The 19,608-nt window shown below is 36.5% G+C and overlaps 3 protein-coding genes and 1 long non-coding RNA gene across 9 annotated transcripts; 1 reads left to right on the top strand and 3 right to left on the bottom strand.

Annotated features, from left to right (window-relative positions):
* On the bottom strand, window positions 203-3,910 carry LOC104717587 (probable LRR receptor-like serine/threonine-protein kinase At4g26540). Its single transcript, XM_010435183.2, has 2 exons — window positions 1,035-3,910; window positions 203-942 (listed from the first exon to the last, which is right to left on the bottom strand). The coding sequence occupies exons 1-2, from the start codon at window positions 3,841-3,843 to the stop codon at window positions 476-478; spliced, it is 3,276 nt and encodes a 1,091-aa protein (XP_010433485.1). The 5' UTR covers window positions 3,844-3,910; the 3' UTR covers window positions 203-475.
* LOC104717588 lies at window positions 3,906-8,825 on the top strand. The gene is made up of 3 exons (XR_756268.2): window positions 3,906-4,547; window positions 5,044-5,165; window positions 7,261-8,825. It is a non-coding gene; the product is annotated as an uncharacterized LOC104717588 (long non-coding RNA).
* On the bottom strand, window positions 14,136-16,198 carry LOC104717586 (protein transport protein SFT2-like). Its single transcript, XM_010435182.2, has 4 exons — window positions 15,799-16,198; window positions 14,928-15,195; window positions 14,730-14,834; window positions 14,136-14,384 (listed from the first exon to the last, which is right to left on the bottom strand). The coding sequence occupies exons 1-4, from the start codon at window positions 15,999-16,001 to the stop codon at window positions 14,274-14,276; spliced, it is 687 nt and encodes a 228-aa protein (XP_010433484.1). The 5' UTR covers window positions 16,002-16,198; the 3' UTR covers window positions 14,136-14,273.
* LOC104717585 (peptidyl-prolyl cis-trans isomerase FKBP16-1, chloroplastic) lies at window positions 16,311-18,016 on the bottom strand. Of its 6 annotated transcripts, none has more exons than XR_756267.2 (8): window positions 17,881-18,016; window positions 17,573-17,770; window positions 17,331-17,365; window positions 17,126-17,234; window positions 16,961-17,021; window positions 16,835-16,880; window positions 16,666-16,755; window positions 16,311-16,589 (listed from the first exon to the last, which is right to left on the bottom strand). XR_756267.2 is itself a non-coding variant. In XM_010435177.2 (8 exons), exons 1-8 carry the CDS (start codon window positions 18,003-18,005, stop codon window positions 16,512-16,514), a joined length of 723 nt encoding a protein of 240 aa, XP_010433479.1. In that variant the 5' UTR covers window positions 18,006-18,012; the 3' UTR covers window positions 16,311-16,511. The 6 variants fall into 6 exon arrangements, 4 of the variants coding, with proteins under 4 accessions (XP_010433479.1, XP_010433481.1, XP_010433482.1 ...); XR_002033637.1 differs by having other exon boundaries at window positions 17,126-17,219; window positions 17,573-17,767; window positions 17,881-18,010; XM_010435177.2 differs by having other exon boundaries at window positions 16,666-16,736; window positions 17,881-18,012.

Here is a 19,608-nt window from a genome sequence, read left to right as displayed (position 1 = left end):
CAAAACAAATTATGAATATTTCTCACGTGTAACTCCAAATACTCCAGTCCCAATCTGTCATTTTTCTCCCTCTTCCCTTTCCCAAATTTTACGTCACTTCATTTATATGCTGCATATCTATAGCTTAGTTAATGACATAAATGGTTTTCTAGAAAAATAGAAAATTAAACAGAATAAGAATATAGTTCTTCACCAAAAAAAATGATGGAAAAGAGAACAGAGAACTCTTAACCAAGTATTGGAAATGAAAAATTTATGACATTTACATCCCCAAAAATGGTATGTGTTCTCTTCCTTGTAACTTGTTTTATACTGGTTACATAACTTGTAAAATTACAGAAATAAATTATTACAATATATTGCAATTCTAGTACCTTAAAAATTAAAGCTCCAACAAAAACATATTCACACAGCTCTCTGTAAACAATAGCTCATGGTTTTAACAACAACAATTTTTTTTACCTTTTCTTTGGTTTCAAACGGAGTCATCCGAAAACGCAAATGAACAGTTAGATGAACCGTGAGAAATAATAATTTTCTCATTTGACATCAATTGTTGAGGCTCTTTGCTTCCGCAGCCTTCACTTTTGATCTTACCGGTCTCTGATCGCCCAACATCAACCTCTCTTATCTCTGTGAGCATTGCCACAACATCTTTCATCAAAGGCCGTTCGTTTGCCTTGTTGCTCACACACAGGAACGCGACCGCAAGAGTTTGAAGCATCTCATGCATTATCAGGTCAGTCCGTCCAATGAGTCTCGGGTCAAGAAGCCTGCTAGGATCTTTTTTCTCAGCCAAGTGATCTCTCACCCACTTAACCAAGTGTGCACCACCTGGTAGATCCGGATCTAACGGATGCTTTCCAGTTAAAACCTCTAACAATACCACTCCGTAGCTATAAACATCGCTCCTCTCGGTTATAAGTTGCATCGAAGCATGTTCTATAAACACAACAAAAACAAAGCAAATCAAAATCAACATTCCAAAACTTCGAAATTAGTTAAGGATGTAAGTACTTTCTCAATTAACTTACCCGGAGCCATGTAACCGTAGGAGCCAGCCAACGGAGGCCGGTTGGAGGGTTTTGATAAATCAATTCCGGTATTTGGATAACCGGAGACGGTTCTAGCTAAACCGAAATCAGCTAAGTAGGGTTCCAAGTGAGGACCCAATAAAACATTCATAGCTTTAACGTCACCATGTATAATTACGGGGAGACAATCGTGATGGAGATAAGCAAGTGCATGGGCCACACCAAGAACGACGTCGTATCGAGCCTCCCAATCAACACTTCCTCCTTTACCGGCGCCGTGAAGCCGAGAGCTCAGGCTACCGTTAGGGAGATAATCATAGAACAAGAGTTTCAGATTCCGATTCGTGCACCAACCAAGAAGACGAACTATGTTTCTGTGACGAATCGAACCAAGAGTCTTAATCTCGGAGTTAAACGCACCGCTCTCTTCCTTCGACCACATTTTCTTCACCGCCAGTGACTCGCCGGAGGGAATCGTAATACGGTATACCACGCCGGAGCTTCCGGTTCCGATCACGTTCGCCGACGTCAGATTCTTGACGATGTCGTCGATTGAAAAATCGAGTTTTTGGTAAAGGGTCACTTCCCACGAATCTATCTCTTCGCCGAGGAGTTGTTTTCCGGCGATTCGTGCCCGGACTAGAGTGTAAACCGCCAGGAGAATAAGTACGGCGGTGACGACGATGAGGATCAAAATCGTTAATTTGACAACGGAGCTATTCCGGGTCGTCGACTCGGATCGGGTCGAGATTGCGGTAGAGATGTAAAGCCCTTTGTTTGAAGCGAGATCAGAGAGTGGAAGCTTCCGGAAAAAAGGGGTGTTGGGTAAGTCGCCGGAGAAATCGTTGAAGGAGACGTTGAGAGAGACGAGGTTCTGTAAATCCGTTAATACGATTAGGTTTCCGGTGAGTCGGTTGTGAGAGACGTCGAGCACTCCTAGATTTTTCAAGTCGGAGAATCTCGACGGGATTGCTCCGACGAACTCGTTGCGGCTGAGATTAAGAGAGATTGCTAGAGACGAGATTTTACCTAATTCGTCTGGGATTTCACCGGAGAATGCATTTTCGCCGAGATTGAGAAGCTGAAGACTCTGACAGGTGGAGATTTCTCTAGGGATTTCGCCGGAGAATCTATTCTTGGCGAGATTGAGCTTTGTAAGCTCTGTTAACAACCCTATTCCCGGAGGAAGAGGACCAGACAGAGCATTATCGGAGAAATCTATCAACTTCAAGCTTTTAGGAAGCGTACCGAGCAATGAACCGGAGAGACTGTTTGAGTGTAGATCAAGAAACTCTAGGCTTTCACAACCAGAGATCGCCGGAGGAATTATCCCGACGAGACGGTTCTCACTAATATCAACAAAGTTGAGGTTTTTCAAGTTACCTATTTCCGACGGTATACTTCCGGCAAGTCTGTTTCCGTTGAGTCTCAACCGGTAAAGATTCGTGCAGTTTCCAACATCAGGCGGTATGAAACCAGACAAGTCGTTGGAGAGAAGAAGAAGCTTCGTTAGGTTTTGTAACCCGAAGATCTCTTTGGGAATGGGACCAGAGAGAGTGTTGTAAGATAGATCGATAGCTTGAAGCTCACGACACTGGGAGAGACTTTGTGGGATGTTTCCGGTTAACTTGTTCTGCCAGGCGAAGAACATGGTTAAGCTTCTTAGGTTACTCATCAACGACGGGATCTCTCCGGTGATTAGGTTATTGTCGATCTCTAAATGCGTAAGCTTGGTGCAATTCATTAGCTCTTCAGGGATTGTTCCTGAGATCTGGTTTACGCTCAGCTGAAGCTCTTGTAGATTCTCAAGTTTCCCAAAGCTTCTTGGGATGTTCCCGGTGAGGAGATTTTCGGAAAAATCGATCAGCCAGAGCTCCGGACAACTCCCAAGCTCGGTCGGGATCTTCCCAACGAGATTGTTCTGCCATAAGAGTAGACTCTGCAGCTTCTTTAGACCTCCAATGGTCGTAGGGATCGATCCAGAGATCGAATTCTGATACAAGTAGAGGTTCTGGAGCTCTGTACAGTTTCCAATCTCATCCGGGATCGGACCAGACAAGAGTGACGTGTAAATTGCAATTGTCTGAACGACTTTCAAGTTTCCAATGGACGCCGGAAGACTACCGGAGAGACTAGTCTCGGCGAGACCAAGCATTACAAGATTCTCGCAATTGCCTATCTCCCAAGGAAGCTCACCTCTTAGATTCTTGTTCCCACCGGCACGAAAGACTTGTAGATTCTTGAGTTCTCCGATACTCCTCGGGATCTCTCCGGATAGCTTGTTGTCGAAAAGCATGAGCTCAACAAGGTCCGTTAGATTCCCAATCTCCGTCGGAATCGGACCTTCGAGGTTGTTGGTGTTGAGAGACAGAGTCTTGAGTTTCTTGAGCCTGAAGGTTTCCACAGGGATGTCTCCGGAGAGAGAATTATCCGATAAATCGAGCAACTCGAGCTCGGTGAAGTCTCCGATCTCCTTGGGGATTACTCCGGTGAGATTAAGTGAAGATAAAGTGAGTGAAGTAAGAGACTTGAGGCTGAGGAGACTCGTCACCGACGGAGAACCTTGCAAGTCCATGCCTTTGACTTGTATCTCCGAAACTTCTCCTCCACGGTTGCATTTTATGCCGACCCAATTGCAAGGAGATGTGGCGGCAATGTTCCAGGAGGAAAGAGCGTCGCCGGAGATGTTCAATTGGGACTTCCATGACAAGAGAGCTTGACCTTGTTCGTCGAGAGAGAAACAGGGGAGGAAGAAGAAACAGAGTAGGGATGAGAAGAAGAAGGAGAGTCTATAGATATTTGGTGGCATCGGAGAAGACGAAGAAGAATGAGAGAGAAGTGCGTTGGGATTGTAAAGCGAAGAACCAATCCATCGATTTTGGTTTTATTTTGTTTATGGGAAATATATAAATAAACAACAGAGCATAGGGAAAGAGAGAGATGAAGCAAATGAAGTTGATATCCCAAAAAGTAGTTCTATCACTACCCGTTAGTATTATTTTATTTTAATATTTTGTTTAGGATTTTGTAAAACTGAAATAATAATATTTCTTTAGGTCATCCCTAATGGAGTTTTTAGAAGAGTTTTAGCTGATGTGGAACAAAAAAAAATAATCAGTTAAAACAAAAATAAATAAGATGCTCTCTTATTTAGTATACTCAGTTATGGTTTAAGAGACCATACATGTCGCTTATTCGTTGCTTGAATAATTAATAGAAGTAGATTTTTTTTTCTGCGGATCAAAATTTTTTCTTTTCATCTCTCTGTCTCGCTTTCTCTCTCGATCAAAAAGCACAACGGAAGGTTTTTCTCTCGATCGAAAAGCACAAGGAAAGGAGATTAATTGAAAACTATGCAATCAAAGGAGATTGGGTCGGCTGGGGTTCTGATGCAAAGCTTGTGATATCTGCGGATGGACAATCGGAGGATAGACGAATCGACTCCGAGATTGAATCGTTTGAGATTTGATTTTGGGGTCGATTGATTTTGTTGAGATTGAAGGGAATCAGAGGGTAAGTTTTCAGTTAAATAGTATCTACTATGATTAGCTAAACAGATTAGGGTTGATTAGGGTTGTTTGGGTTTGTGTTCAGAAATTAGGGTTCATTGATGGTTGTGATTTTTATTCTGCTTACAAATTGTGATTTTTATTCTGCTTTATCTAACATAATAGTCATGGATTTGCTTGTTTATGACAGATATGTCAAATTCACAAATACAATATAACCGGCGTTTGTTTATTGACATGGTTTAGTGACATTCACATGGTTTACATAGAACGTTTATGCATTTTAGTGGGGACAGTTGATAACCTTGAATTCTTTGACTGACAGTGATAATTGATCTTCTAGTTTTGTGTTTGAACAATGAAAAATCCAGATATCCTGTGTTTTACTTTCACTTTCAGACAATACTAACTTCTGTGTGTGTGTGTCTTTGTTACATATCAGAGAATTATCTTTGTTACAAGAAAAATACTAACTTTTGTGTGTGTGTGTGTGTGTTCAGGTGATGGGGAAACTTGGATCAGGTTCACAAATAAGACCGAGTGGGATGGCTCAGCACCAACAGAGACCAACTCAATCGTCTCTAAGGCCAGCTTCCTCTCCAAGTACCCAGTCTTTACCCAAGTATGTTTTATTTTTTTTACGCATCTTGTTATTGTGCCTTGACAATTAGGAAGTTCAGCTTTGTGACTCATTGCTAACAGCAAAATTTGCCTTAGATGAGGTGGGAATGATTATTCACCTCATTAGCTTAAATTTTTTGACGTATTAACAATCTGTTTTGGTCACTTTCTTTAGTTTGTTAATTACTCTAGTGTTTTGTTGTTTGGATAGAGATTTAGGTGAATGTTTCTTGTTCATAGAGATACATCAGAGCTTTAAATATGCAGTAACTTTGAGCCACCTAACCTTGCATATCTTTGTTTTGGAGTTAATAACTGATGAACTTTGGGTCATTGTGGGTTAAACCGAAATCTGATTTTGGAGTTGTGATGTTGATTGAGAGTCATAAAATTTTAAAACAAGAGGTTTGGTTTTTTATATATTTGTTTTTGCTTCTTGGATATTGGTATAACTTAATATCTTGATTTTTGTTTTTGGTCTGTTTACAATTTTTGGGGTTTAATTGACATGTATCTAGGTTGAAGTCTCTTTAGTTTACGAGTAATCAAACAATTTTTGGGTTATTAATTTATTTTGTGTTAGGAACGGTTTCAAGTCGAGTCAGTCATTGATGATTGCTTTTTGTTTGTTGGTTATTAAATATGGTAAGTAGTAGATTAGGGAGATACACGTCGAGTCATTCATTGATGTTAAACTTATTGTTTGGTGGTGTAGGGTTTGTTGGTTGTTTTAATGTTATGAATATGTGGTTGTTGTAGTTTAGGTAAGAACTTAAATTTGAAAACCAAAACCCACTTGTTTTAAAAGTAAACTAATGGTGAGCTTTGTATAAATAAAAGGTTCACTAGAGCTTTAAAACACTAAACACACAACATCAAGCCTTTATCACAAATCACATACAATTAGCCCATTCCTTCTCCTTCTAACACACACACGAATAAGTAGGCTAAGCTATGGATTCAGACACCTCCATGAACCCCTCTCCTGGCTTCTTCGAACTTCTATAAAGTCAACATGAAACCTACATGCTTGTTGACTCTCCTTATGAGAGTCAATGTTCTGATCAACCACCTGCAGCTACATCCCCTGCTGGTAACCGTAGAGCAAGGCATACATGGTTACCAGCAGATGATTTGATGCTTGTTAGCGGTTGGCTGAACACGAGCAAGGATCCTATAACCTCAAACGAGCAAAGACGTGGAGCTTTCTGGGGAAGGATAGCTGATTATGTTGCAGATTGTCCGAATGTTGTAGGCCGACCAAAGAGGGATTCCATTCATTGTAAGCAGCGGTGGGGTAAGATCAACGACACAGTGTGCAAGTTCGTTGGTTGCTATGATGCTGCGACAAGGGAGAAAACAAGTGGACAGAATGAAGATGACGTGATGAAACTAGCAAACCAGATATACTTTAATGATCATAAGAAGAAATTCACCTTCGAACATGCTTGGCGAGAGCTAAGATATGATCAGAAGTGGTGTGCGTCCACATCTGCTAAATATACAAGAGTGAAAAAGACACGGGTGGATGCTACAGCAGATCCTTCAAGTTCGCAACCGGTGGATGTCGAGGATGATCCAATGATGACCCGTCCTCCTGGTGTTAAGGCGGCAAAGATAAAGGCCAAGAAGAATAACAACACTCAAGCGGATGTGGAGGTTAATCTGAAAGCTTGGTTAGACTTTCAGATGCAAGAGGTTGCGAGGATGTATAAGATGAAGGAAAAGGATTTTGCTAACAAAGAGATGGAGTTTGCTATGAAAGAGAAGCATAGTAAGCATGTGATGATTGAAAATCTCATTGCTAACAAAGATTCACTTAGTGAATCAGAAAAAAAATTAAAAGACAAACTTATTGATGACATGTTGTCATCAATTTGAATCAGTTAATGTTTAAAGAGTTGTTGAACACCAAACTCACTTCCTTGTAATCGGTTTATTTGATGCTTCCTTGTAATCGGCCTTATGTTATTTTGTTTGTCTTGAATGAATTCCTTATTAATGTACTTATCTTGGTGTTGTTATGTTATCTTGGTGAATATGTTTTGTTATATTGGTGTATTTATGTTATCTTGGTGTTGTATTTATGGTTTCAGGATAAAGGCCAACTATGGTGCTTGTGAGCACACAACAATAATGACAAAGAGACACCACCCGTGAGCTTCAAGGTCAAGGACAAAGAGACACCACCCGTGAGCTTCAAGGACAAAGAGACACCTCCATTAGCTTCAAAAGAGACAGTTTCCCGTGAGCAAACAGCAATAATGCAACAATTATTTTGTTTTTTTGTAACAAGTACACGTTTGTTTCCCGTGAGCAAACCTTCAAGGTCAAGTGTTTTTTTGTAACAAGTACAGTTTGTTTTTCTCTCTTGTAAACAGCAATAATGCAACACATCAATTCACAAAGTCTATAAAAGGAGTGTTTACGAGTTAAAGATACACTCACCAATTCACAACCTCTCCAAACACTCATATACTCTCTATCTTATCAAACTCTATCTTTTCTTTCACTTTCATTCTAAATTTGGCATCTTCTTATCACAATAATTTTGATGACACCATTGATGATTGCTTAAATCAAGTTTGTGATCAAATTTCCAATCAAGTTTGGCAATCTCTCCTTACTCCACCTATTCAACAACAACAACCACCCAAACCAAAGAAAACAAGAACTTTCATTGAAAAAAACCCGTAAAGTCGGACACACTCACTTGTGGAACGATTACTTTATTGAAAATGCGATCTACTCTCCTCGTATTTTCCGGCGCCGTTTTAGATGAACAAGCCCTTGTTTATCCAAATCGTTGAGCGACTCGGGAATGAAGAACAATTCTTTCAACAACGTAGAGATGCTACAAAAAGGCTTGGGCTTTCAGCGCTACAAAAGTGTACTGCAGCAATTCGTATGATGGCATATGGTTCGGCTGATGATGCGTTTGACGAATATCTTCGAATTTCTGAAACCACAGCGTATTCATGCTTGAATCATTTTGTTAAAGCAATCATAAATTGTTTCGTAGATGAGTACTTACGAAGACCGACACCAGAAGATCTTCAACGACTACTCGATATCGGAGAGCTACGCGGATTTCCTGGGATGATAGGAAGCATCGATTGTATGCATTGGGAGTGGAAGAATTGTCCAACTGCATGGAAAGGTCAATATACACGTGGTTCTGGCAAGCCAACCATCGTTTTAGAGGTTGTAGCTTCACAAGATCTCTGGATCTGGCATGCTTTTTTCGGACCTCCAGGTACATTGAACGATATAAATATTCTTGACCGCTCTCCCGTGTTTGATGATATTTTAAACGGTCGAGCTCCGAAAGTTAAATACAGTGTCAACGGACACCAATACAAGTTGGCTTACTATCTCACGGATGGTATTTATCCAAAATGGTTTACTTTTATCTGATCTATTCCACTGCCACAAACTCCAAAAGACTCCTTATTTGCTTCACATCAAGAAGCTGTACGTAAAGATGTCGAGCGTGCTTTTGGAGTTTTGCAGGCTCGATTTGCCATAGTCAAAAACCCGGCTCTTCTTTGGGATAAGGTAAAAATGGAAATATAATGAGAGCATGTATCATGCTGCACAATATGATAATAGAAGATGAACGAGATGAGTACACTCAGTTTAATGAATCTGAATTCACACACATACAATCCAACCACACTTCAGAAGTGGACTCGGACTTACCAACAACCAGACCTTCATGTGTTTCCACTATGATGAACATTCGTTTGAATGTTCGTGATCGAGAAAAACATAAACAATTGCAAGATGATTTGGTTGAGAATATTTGGACAAAATTTGGAGGGTACAATTAATCATTTTCACTTTTTATGATTTGTACTTCTATTTTATGATGTTTTAATGTTTTTTTATGTTTAATATGTTATGCAATGCAATAATTTTATAAGCATCAATCTTAATATGCAATAATTTCATATTCTATTTTAATTTATTTATTTTCAAAAAAAACAAAATTCAAATTAAGAGACTCAATATTAGAACCCACCATTGAAGAGGTACATTTTAATTATAATACCCAAAGTTCTTATTTAACCAAAAATACAAATTATATTAATTTAAAAATTTAACAACCTCAAAACTATATCTCCATTGTGGATGCCTTTAGAGGCAGACTTTTCTTTATATAAAAGTATATCTGTATATTGATAATAATGCCTACTAAAAATTCCTCAGAAGATTTGAAATGTTACTCTTAAAAAAAAAACTCAAGGGTTGTAACACTGCAAGTTAATTTGCTTAGAAACTAACAGTATACTTCTAAATAGCAGTCAATTGAATAGAGAAATATATAGTACGTAGTCCAAACTCCAAAGTTACGAAGTAGTTCACTCTTAGAAACAGGCTGGATCAAGGTTTAGATAACGTTTTTGTGATAGAATCCAGTACTCAAATTTGGATCTGACAAAACCAACATATAGGTTTTTCAAGGAATTGGACTACCTTATGTAGTTTTTTTTTTTTTTTTTTTTTTTTTTTTNTGTCAAACACCTTATGTAGTTCAAAACAATTTTTTTTAGTAAAAAAACACTATGGCTGACAGCCAAAATTTTGCAAGTTAGAAAATAAGTAAAATATCAATAATACCGGTATGTCTTATTTTGGGCATAAATAGTATGTTAGTTATCAAAAAAAATAACAAAAATAGTATACTAGTATATGTTTATAAATTATATTAAAATCGAATTACGAGAATCGAGAATGACATGTCAAAACAAGGGCACCAACTTTCATGGTTTTGAGACCGACATGTCAAATACCCTATTTTCTGTTGCCATATTTAAATTGCCTTTTACGATATTTGCATGTACCGATTTGTAGAAGTTTCACTCAAATCCATTAATTAGAGAGCATCATCTCATGATCTTATAACATGTGAACGATAAGTGTTCTCCACTTTGATAACAGGTATATAACTTAATTTGCTCATAAAACAACGTTATACGTAATATTATGACAAACAAAATGTATATGTTGACGAGAAGAAGAATAAGAATTATTCTTTTTGTTGTCTGCAATCATTTTTGTTTATGCTAAGATCATGAGAAGAATGTTCCAAAGGAATAGCTGCCATCGATATATAGCTAGGTTTTGTAACTCTTGTTCAATGTGCCCAAATACGGCTGCAGCGCTCGCCATGAAGGAGACACAAAACTAGTGGATCTTATAGAAGCGGCACGATGAACTTTAATGCTTCTTTTTGATTTATAATGACGCGATAAAGTGTTCAACAAACTTTAAATACATTAAACGCACCGAACGTTTTAACCAATTAAATCCACGACAAAAAGGTACTAATGTGTTTGTTCAACAACAAAAAAAGTACTAATGTGTTTACGGAGTAGTAGTAGTTTACATTTAATTTGGGTTTCTCTCAAGGCAAGAATTGAAGTATCCATATCACTTAAGATACCCATTAAATGTCGACATTATATTGCATGTAGCTAGTAACAAGCAACCATGTATACATGGATCAGAAAATTAGTTTTATCAGCATAAAGGATAAAAGAAAGGATACAGATCAATCTATACTTTGTGTTTTTGATAAGTATAAAAATAATAAAGTTGAAGTAAAACATGGAATCTTGGAGTGTGAAATTGCACATGCAAGCTAGGAATTTTTGTGACTGATTAATAATTAAATAATTTTACAACCATGTCCCTTGCTCATCTTGTCGGTCTTTAATTTTCTTTAAGTTTTGAATATTGCTATCTAATTAAAATGAGTTTTATATATATAATGAAACAGACTTGAAAAAGAAATCAGATTTGGACAGAATAATAATAGAACGGAAATGATTTTAAAATTAAGGGTAACGGGGTCAAGCAATAACATATAAAGATCGAACACGGCACTTAAGGCACATGACATAGGGTATAGTAGAGAGGTCATGTGCATCATGTATTAGATTAAACAAAAACTCATTTGTATATTTCTTTCGGATATAATTATACCGGGAGAGATAAAGTGGTAGAACGTTTCGACTAGATTACACTAGTTGAGTATTTAAAATCTTGGTTACTAAATTGCCTTAGCAATTGTATATACATCTATTTTCCCAAGCAGCCGTATATCGTCGGTCCCTAAAGTACTAAAATCTATAGAAATCGTTGTTATGTTATTTATGTGTACACAAATTATAAACTGATGATATATAAATAGATAAAATAAACAGCAAATAATTACGGAAAAAGAGAGAAATGAATGGTAATGGTCCTCGATGGGGCCAAATGAAAAAAAGGGAAAATACGAAAAGAACAAAAACCAACAAACAAGAAGGAAGAAGTAAAGAGAACAAAAGGTGTGCAAGGGAAAAGACAAGCACTCCCAACTGTACTTCTGCCAAATCAATGAAACATTTCTTTCACAAATCTTATGATTATCGTTATATTAATGGTCCCTGTTTGTTGTGTGATAAGACCCTTCCATCCAAAACATTATTCCTAAATTCTCTACACCAGTTATCATTTACTCGATAACTACTCCTATATGATGATTACATTGGGGACTACTAGTGAAAGTTTACGTTATATATAAAAACAGTGGTTGAGTACTATAAAATCTTCACGTTTACAAGTTTGTTTATGAAAGATTAGTCTATGGGTGGGTACTCTATTAGTATTAAAAAAAAAAAGATGAAGAAATTGTTATAGCATATGTAAATCTGATGAGGAGACTAATAGTGTATAATATGACGAAGAAAAGCTTAAATGCGAACAATTGACGAAGACAATATAACAAGATCTAGATCTAATCAAGATTCAATTAGGTCAGAGATCTCATCACATGAGATAGAGAAAAAGACATATACATAAAGGTGAATTAAGCTATGTTAAGTGGCTTGATCTGCTCTAAGTAAGTAAGAAAGATCATTAATAAAAAAGGGTATTGGATCTAATCTAGAAGAGTATGATTATGGGTTAATTATTTCTATAATAGAAGGGTTTTGTCTGTATACCTTTCAATCCGATTTTAACTTGGTTTTATCTTATTTAAAATAATGGTCCCTTGTGGGGGTATTCAGCGGCAGAAGCAGTCCAAGAATGTAGTGGCAGTGTGTGAACAGAAGTGGGCATTTCATCCAAAACTATCTTTTTCTTTTTTTGGTCAGAGACTAATCCAAAACTATCTATATGTGTGTATAATTCTCATGATCCAATGAATATGAATTTAGTATGTTAATATGTTATAAAAACTTTAGTGTATATATTGTATAGACTATAGAGGAGGATATTTACCTTTGCTTTTTTTTCCTTATTTATCTGCTCTTTTTTTTTTCTTTCTCCTAGCTAGGTCATCTTTTAAAACTAGATTGAATTTGGTATTAATTTTTAAAATTACAAAATCACATACCTTCTGCAATGATTATATGCTTTTTTATATATATAATTATTTCTGTGTTTTAGTTAATTCTTCAGCTTTGGTTTTGAACTTTCCGCTTGAATTTCTCCTTTTTTCCTTTTACTTTTAGATTTTGCCTAACCATGAAAATTTTAATTAAGACTTCAGCCTTTGAAAAGGCCTTTATCTAGCTTTGTTTTCTAGATGTTGTACGACCCACGGGTTTCGAGATTAGAGAAAAGAAAGCAATATGTTATTAGAGTAGTAAAATTTTGAACTGATTAAAAGTTAAAAACAATGATCTCATTCATGTCTTTTTAATCTACTTAACTTTGCTTAGTGGAGAAGATGGGCGTTTGCTTTCAACTAATATTTCTCTCGCGCTCAAAAGCTTTTTAGTTTAATCAGAGTCATTGATGTTTATACTTATGCAATAAAATACCTTTTTCTAATAAATATTCCCAAACAATACGTGTAGTGTAAGGTGCACATTTGAGGTCAGATGTTCCTGCTCCATTGTTTCCGTATTTTCAGGAATTGGGTTTCCCGCTCACAAAGCATTATACCCCCAACACCAAGATAAACAAATTAGATCAAAGATTTATATTATTTTCTTACCACTATCGTACACCAAAACTAACAAACATAACACTTCCAAAATCTATTGTCAAGTGGCATGCTTATTAGAGATCGTCAGCATGATAGATCATATACATAGAGCTGTTTGTTTGTGGTTCAATACTTCAATGTTTAAAGAGTACAAATTTCTCTAGTAAACATGGTGTGAGTAGAAACACGTATATCATGGATTTTTGTAGTGCGGGTAACATTTTCCTTTATATATGGTACACTAGTTGTCCTTTTTGTTAGATTTGTTCATCTTGAATGAAGAAGTCAAGAAACTATCATCTGCAAGATACCAAAAGGTTATTTTGTAATGCTGATGTGACTGATGATTTTTTTTTTCTTTTCTGAAAAATTGCTTCATTGATTGTTCTTAGTCAGGAATTCAAAGTTTCATTTGCAGTTCATTCACAAAAAACTATGAATTTGTTCAAGTCCTAGAATTTCATATTGTCACATATTATATATAACTTAGCCAACACATTTTGGGAAAACTAATTAGTCGCCACCATCCTGCTTGGGAATTGGGAAACTGGCTTAGCCGTATTCTTGGTTTTATGGATGTATAACAATGAATTTTTTTTATTCGTTTTGGTTTGGGAAACCAGCTGTAATCAAAACAGAACTAAGAAGATAGTTATAACGAGCATGTTGGTTACGTTGCCGCTGCGTCTCCTTCCGGCGGTTAAAATTTAAATGTTAACATGACCACATAAATGTCAAAACTGCCGCTGCTGCTACTTTTACGGAGAATACCGGTGTATCATATATCGCCATGAAAAACAAGCGATAGTTACACTGCTGCTGCGACTTGTTTTAACGGAAGCGGCGATTCATTTCAAGGATTTAATGGAAGCGACAACTTGTTTTAAACTCCGGCAACCTTTATATTTTTAGTCGCAGGATGTGGTTGCTGCGGCAACTTAACGAACAGGCTCAACATCACTTGGGTTCTTAATTCAACATCTCTACTTCAAGATCATTTGTCTTTTTAAAGTATTTTTTCATCAAACCTATGTTAAAGAGCATACGGAAAAAGCTCTGACATCTTTCTTTGTACACCAACAAGTAAAGTATTGTTCTTTCTCACAAACTGGCCGTGCAAGCTCATCTCCCGAACACTCTTAGCACAGATGAGGTGAGAGCAGAACTGAGGAACCTCATGCCGGATGATCCACCAGGGAAGTAGGATATACAATAGTAAATCAGCGCAAGAACCTGTCCATTAGCACAGAGAAATAGATATCAGAAATTATGCGACTCAGAAGAATGCGCGGATTTAAGTTCTTAGACCTGTGCAAGTATCTTTTTTACAGTCCAAATAGATAACGGGTGACGAACCAGACATGCACTGCCACTTGTTAAAGAGTGTAATGTTTGTTGCTAAACTGGAAAAGTTCAAAAGGTTCCATCTCAAGACCGATTCAGCAATGAGGGGAGTTATGTTACTATATGATCTTAAATACTTTGTTGACGTCCAATTTCGGAAAATATAAGTTTCAAAACCTTCAACTCAGACAAAAAGGGAATATCGTAAGGGTCGGAAGATGAAGTGTTTAGTACCTGTAATACAGAGAAGAGCACTGAGAGAATGTAGCTGTGGAGAACCATCGATACGTAGATGGTACCAACCATGGTGGCAATGAAACCTAGGGTTGAAGGAAGCCTCTGGAGAAGTAGACAAAGATATTAATAAGAGAGGAAGGAATTCACTCTTGGGGATTTAAGGCATGAAACTCAATACATAATAGTGTAGCATACCTCCATCGATGACATGTGTGCAAGCTGATGTTGTGGGCCACGAAGTGCAAAGACGGATCCAATGATAAATCCACATCCAATGGTGAAACAATTGGCAAATTTCTGTGGCATAAGCACCATGACTGGAAGAAACATTGTGAAGGCAATGAAGATGAAGAACACACCACTTGCGAGAAATAAACCGAAATACATGAGTGCTTTTCCTGACGGCATACTGCTAGTTGCTGACTGCAGGCTCCCCGGAATATCTCTAACTCCCTTTGAAACCCTGGATTCCATCAAATTCAGAGGTACATTGCAAAATCAACATAAAGAACCAAGACTTTCATAAGCGGAACAAAATAAGATTCCTGATAGCAAAAACACAAGACACTCTCAGACCTATAACATCTGCACTACAAAACTGCTTACACAGGTTTCCAAAACTGCTTATCAAAAGGCTAAAAAAAAGCACGCAGCATAACCGATATAAGAAGGTTCACAGATCCATCAAAGTCCGTAATGGAAGATCAACAAACACAGCTAATCTCCCAGAAGAGAGCTGCCATTGTTGAAAGCTCACAACTGCAACTAAATTGCTTCAACGCCAGAGAGTGATAAATAAATACACTAGTGGATCCATGTACTCGGATAATAAATTACTCATCAGACTCAATTCACAATGCAAAACTAACGCATCTCCCAAAGCTATCTTAGATGACTCCACAATCAACAAAGTAAAAATCTCAACTGCTCAGATTCACTAACACCTCACACTTCTCACTACCACCTAAATCCTCAAATATTCTTAGATTCAGTCACGAAATAAACACATTGAAGTGACTAATTGCATTATACAATATTACAATCCCAAAACCGATGGATGACTTACACACTGAAGGTGCCAGAAACAGTGTCATTGGCAGATCTAACGGCGGATTCGATGTCAAAGCCGAAGCTTCCGCCACTTTCCTCGAAATCTCTCGACGCAGCGTACGAATTCCAATCAGCGAGCAGAGACGAACCCGATTGCTGCTGCTCCTGCTTCTGATCTCCGCTGCTACTTCCGCCCATCGAAAACCATCCTTGTGACATTTTTTTTTCCAACTTGGTTTCAAGGGAAGCAAACAGTGAAAGACCAGAACGCCGGAGATCGGAGATTTTCCGTGGACGTTTAAGGTTTCGGCCAAACGCCGCAGCTATAGAGAAAGAAGTATTATTACTCAGGGAGAAAGGGAAGAAGAAGTAGAGAACCGAAGCTGTAACGTCGATCGGTGTCAACGGTGTCGTTTCTTAGCTTTTTAAGCTTTGTCAATGTTTATGTCTTTTTTATTTTTTCTTTTTGGGAACAAAAAAGCTTTGTCAATGTTTTTTTCTCGAGTAAATCAAGTAATATTCCAAAAATACTAGTATAATGTTTCTCATATAAAACTTTCCAATGGGTACATTTTTGAATGAATTGCAAATTTACATTTTAAATATTTTGTGGTGTTTTTTAAGAAACTCGCAGGTAAAGTTCCCCCATTAACCCGAGTCTCAAGCAGAACTCATAAGGTATTTCCAACCAGTTGGTGTTACAGAGTTACAATAGAAATCAAAACAATATCATAATACTTTCAAGAGCTGGATCTCAAAGACCAATGGCTCGTTTGCGTGCGATAGAAGACTGCGCCGTGGTCCAAACTGAAATCCATAAACACACACACATGACGAATCGTTTTTGAGATCCAATGATGAAGAGTAAGATCCAAGTACGTACCTCCTCGGGGATTGGCTTCAATGTCTCGTTTATGTATCCTACTGATGGAGGTATCAATGCTCTACGCTTCCCTGGATCCGCAAAAGGCCACTATGTGTGTCATTAGAAACATGAATTTTTTTTACTCGAAACACCAGAGAAACTTGTTTGTTTATTTCATATTTTTTACCTCCGGCTTTCATGCCCACCAGGACTTCCTTTAATCCCTCAATTACCTGTCGTGTCAAGCAATTTGTTAGTATGTGCCATGATTGGATCGCTGTATGTAAAAAAGCTGAGTGCAAGATGAATGTACATCGTTTCCATCAAGTATAAGTTTGACAGGAGAGCTTTCACCACTGAATTGGTCCACAGTGCTGAATCAAGAAACAATATGAGTTACAAAATATAAAAAATAGAATCAACTATGAGTGAAAGAAACTACCAAATTTTTTTTTAAGTTTAACATGAAAGCTCTCACCTATGAACGAAATATCCATTTGCACGCCGACATACATAGTTTAGTTCGACCAGATCACCTTCACGAGCCTCTGGTCCTTCCCCTTCAATAATCTCTGAGAAACGAAGTTCTAACAGTAAGAAATCAAAAAGTAACAAATAGCAAAGTTCTTTGGATGTTTCACCATAATCCTTAACTATTATCATTCTTTAGAAAGAATAGTTACCTTGAAACCTGACGCCACTTGGGAGCTTTAACGTCCTGGACTCTTCAATTAAAAGTAAAAACAAAAAAAAACATAGGATAAGGAACTAACTCAATGCAACAATCAAGCACATTACACATGAAAAGCCATATAATTATTGCAACTCATCGCCTTAACTAAGATCACATGAATTAGCATACCTAATTGTAATTACACGATTATGATCTTCTACAAATAGATAGCTCAGAGAAGAATAATTTTACCTGATGACTTGAGGGTCCTTCATATCAGGAAGAGGCGCAGCTAAACCAGGAGGAGAATCCAGAAGCGTCAAGACGGAACCAAACCCAGCGAGCTGCATAAACATCCTCCTTCTTGGTAAATGAACGGCCGAAACCGAAGATAATCCAACACGAGCCGTCCCACAAACGCCGTTCCTAATCCTAGATTTTCCCACTCTACTAAACAAAAATAAAATAAAATCAGGTTCAATCTCCACTCTCAAATTGACGGAAAACGAAACGATTTGAGTCCCAAAATTGCGACTACGAAGGGCTGAGAGAAATCAAACCTTAAGGACATAGATGATGAATTAATGAAACGATGAGCAATCTCCATAGCCATAGCAAACGTCGTCAATCGTCTCTGCTGCTCTAGATAGTGGATAAGAGAAGAAGAGTGAGAGAGAGAGATCATCTACGGTTAATTTATGGAGCTTTTTTTTGTTTAATAATATCTTTTTAAAAATTATTTTTGTGGATTTTCTTGATTATTTTATTAATATTAATTACCAGGCTTTTTTGCTAACTTTAAGTTTTTGTTTGCTAATTTTGGGGGTTTAAAATATTTATGGGGCTTTTTACTAACTATGGATCTATTATTTTTTTTAAATAGTAAAATAGGCTTTAAAAATTTGAGGCCCAATATAAACATGTCATATGAATTGGTGCAGGGCTGTGCCTGATTTAGATTGATGAACTAATTGCCTTAAAAACAAAAATGAACAAAAGAGGTACATAGCTTAGATCATTGTGAATTTGATACCATAATAGAATATGACGAGAGTTTAGGAATGAAAGAATTAAGGTGCATATCATGAGAATGAAGGTACATAGAGAAACATTTATATAGGAAATGAATTAACATAATTGTCTAACTAATAGAATCATATCATATATATACAAATCTTTATAATATATTTAGAATATCTTTTCTGATCATTAGGATCTTCTAAATCATTTTATCTATATTCAAAGAAACTCTGTGCAGATTATAAACCACATTGGACGCACCACAAGCACATATCAGGCTTTTACTCTTCCAGATTTCACTTTTAAATCCAAATATTATGATCACGTCTGATAGAACTTTTGATATATCATTTATATTAACATTTTTGAAGTATATTTGGTATTTATCCTTTAAATTTTACTAAATTACAAAATCAGTCTCTTAAAACATTGACAAAATAACAAAATTCTAACTAAAAATCCCATCAAAATCAAAATTGATATAGAATATATATAATCCTTTTGTTGCATAATCGCAATGTAACATATATAGAAACTGAATAAATGTATTAAACACAATATTTCATAAAATCGGACAATAATTTACCCATATTTTGGATTACCTTATATTTTTGGAAACATATTTCATTAACATTATCGAACAATTAATTATTTCTATATCATATAATTTAGACTTTGAATTACAATTGAAAATTTCTAGATAATACTCTCACGCTCATAAACACACTAGCATCTTATTAGCATATTCTATAGTTAATTTCTTACTTCTACTCAACTATTTCCAAAATTGTAGATTTGAAGATATTTCACAAGATTTCATTTGCTGTTCAAACTTTACTCTACTCAATATTAAAAAAAAAAAAAATCTTCATTCACAACACCTCCTAATCTACTATATCACTAACTCGAGCACATTTTTTCAAAAGAAAGAAAAATTCAAAGGCAAACAACTAAGGGGGAGATATTGGTTTAGGATTTAGAAAGAATTTTAATGACTTTATGTTCTTGATGATTGTTAGAATCATAGAAAATTGAAAGTTAAAAATGAAGGATTCTAAGATATTGTTTAAGAAGTTTTTTAAAATCTTGATGATTTGTTTTTTCTAATCTTGTAAAATCTTTCTATTTGATGAAAGAGTTTTCATGACTTTTGTTATGAAGGAAATGATATAAAATCCTAAACCAATAACATAAAATTTGAATTTATTAACAATCCAAGATTCTTTTGTTTTACTTGAATAACATAAAACTTTTAATGACTTTATAAA

Source organism: Camelina sativa, chromosome 10 (genome assembly GCF_000633955.1).
Source record: "Camelina sativa cultivar DH55 chromosome 10, Cs, whole genome shotgun sequence".
Taxonomy (NCBI): Eukaryota; Viridiplantae; Streptophyta; class Magnoliopsida; order Brassicales; family Brassicaceae; genus Camelina; species Camelina sativa.
This window is presented reverse-complemented; position numbering and strand designations above follow the sequence as displayed.

What these genes read in the sequence shown, in the direction of transcription:
- LOC104717587 (XM_010435183.2), bottom strand. Translation starts at nt 3,843, where the DNA reads ATGCCACCAAATATCTATAGACTCTCCTTCTTCTTCTCATCCCTACTC. An exon ending in CTACGGTTACATGGCTCCGG is followed by an intron (nt 943 to 1,034) that starts GTAAGTTAATTG and finishes TTGTGTTTATAG; the next exon opens with AACATGCTTCGATGCAACTT.
- LOC104717586 (XM_010435182.2), bottom strand. Translation starts at nt 16,001, where the DNA reads ATGTCACAAGGATGGTTTTCGATGGGCGGAAGTAGCAGCGGAGATCAG. An exon ending in CACACATGTCATCGATGGAG is followed by an intron (nt 14,835 to 14,927) that starts GTATGCTACACT and finishes CTACTTCTCCAG; the next exon opens with AGGCTTCCTTCAACCCTAGG. An exon ending in TGCTCTTCTCTGTATTACAG is followed by an intron (nt 14,385 to 14,729) that starts GTACTAAACACT and finishes GCTAATGGACAG; the next exon opens with GTTCTTGCGCTGATTTACTA.
- LOC104717585 (XM_010435177.2), bottom strand. Translation starts at nt 18,005, where the DNA reads ATGATCTCTCTCTCTCACTCTTCTTCTCTTATCCACTATCTAGAGCAG. An exon ending in AAGTGGCGTCAGGTTTCAAG is followed by an intron (nt 17,235 to 17,330) that starts GTAACTATTCTT and finishes TCTTACTGTTAG; the next exon opens with AACTTCGTTTCTCAGAGATT. An exon ending in AATGGATATTTCGTTCATAG is followed by an intron (nt 17,022 to 17,125) that starts GTGAGAGCTTTC and finishes TTCTTGATTCAG; the next exon opens with CACTGTGGACCAATTCAGTG.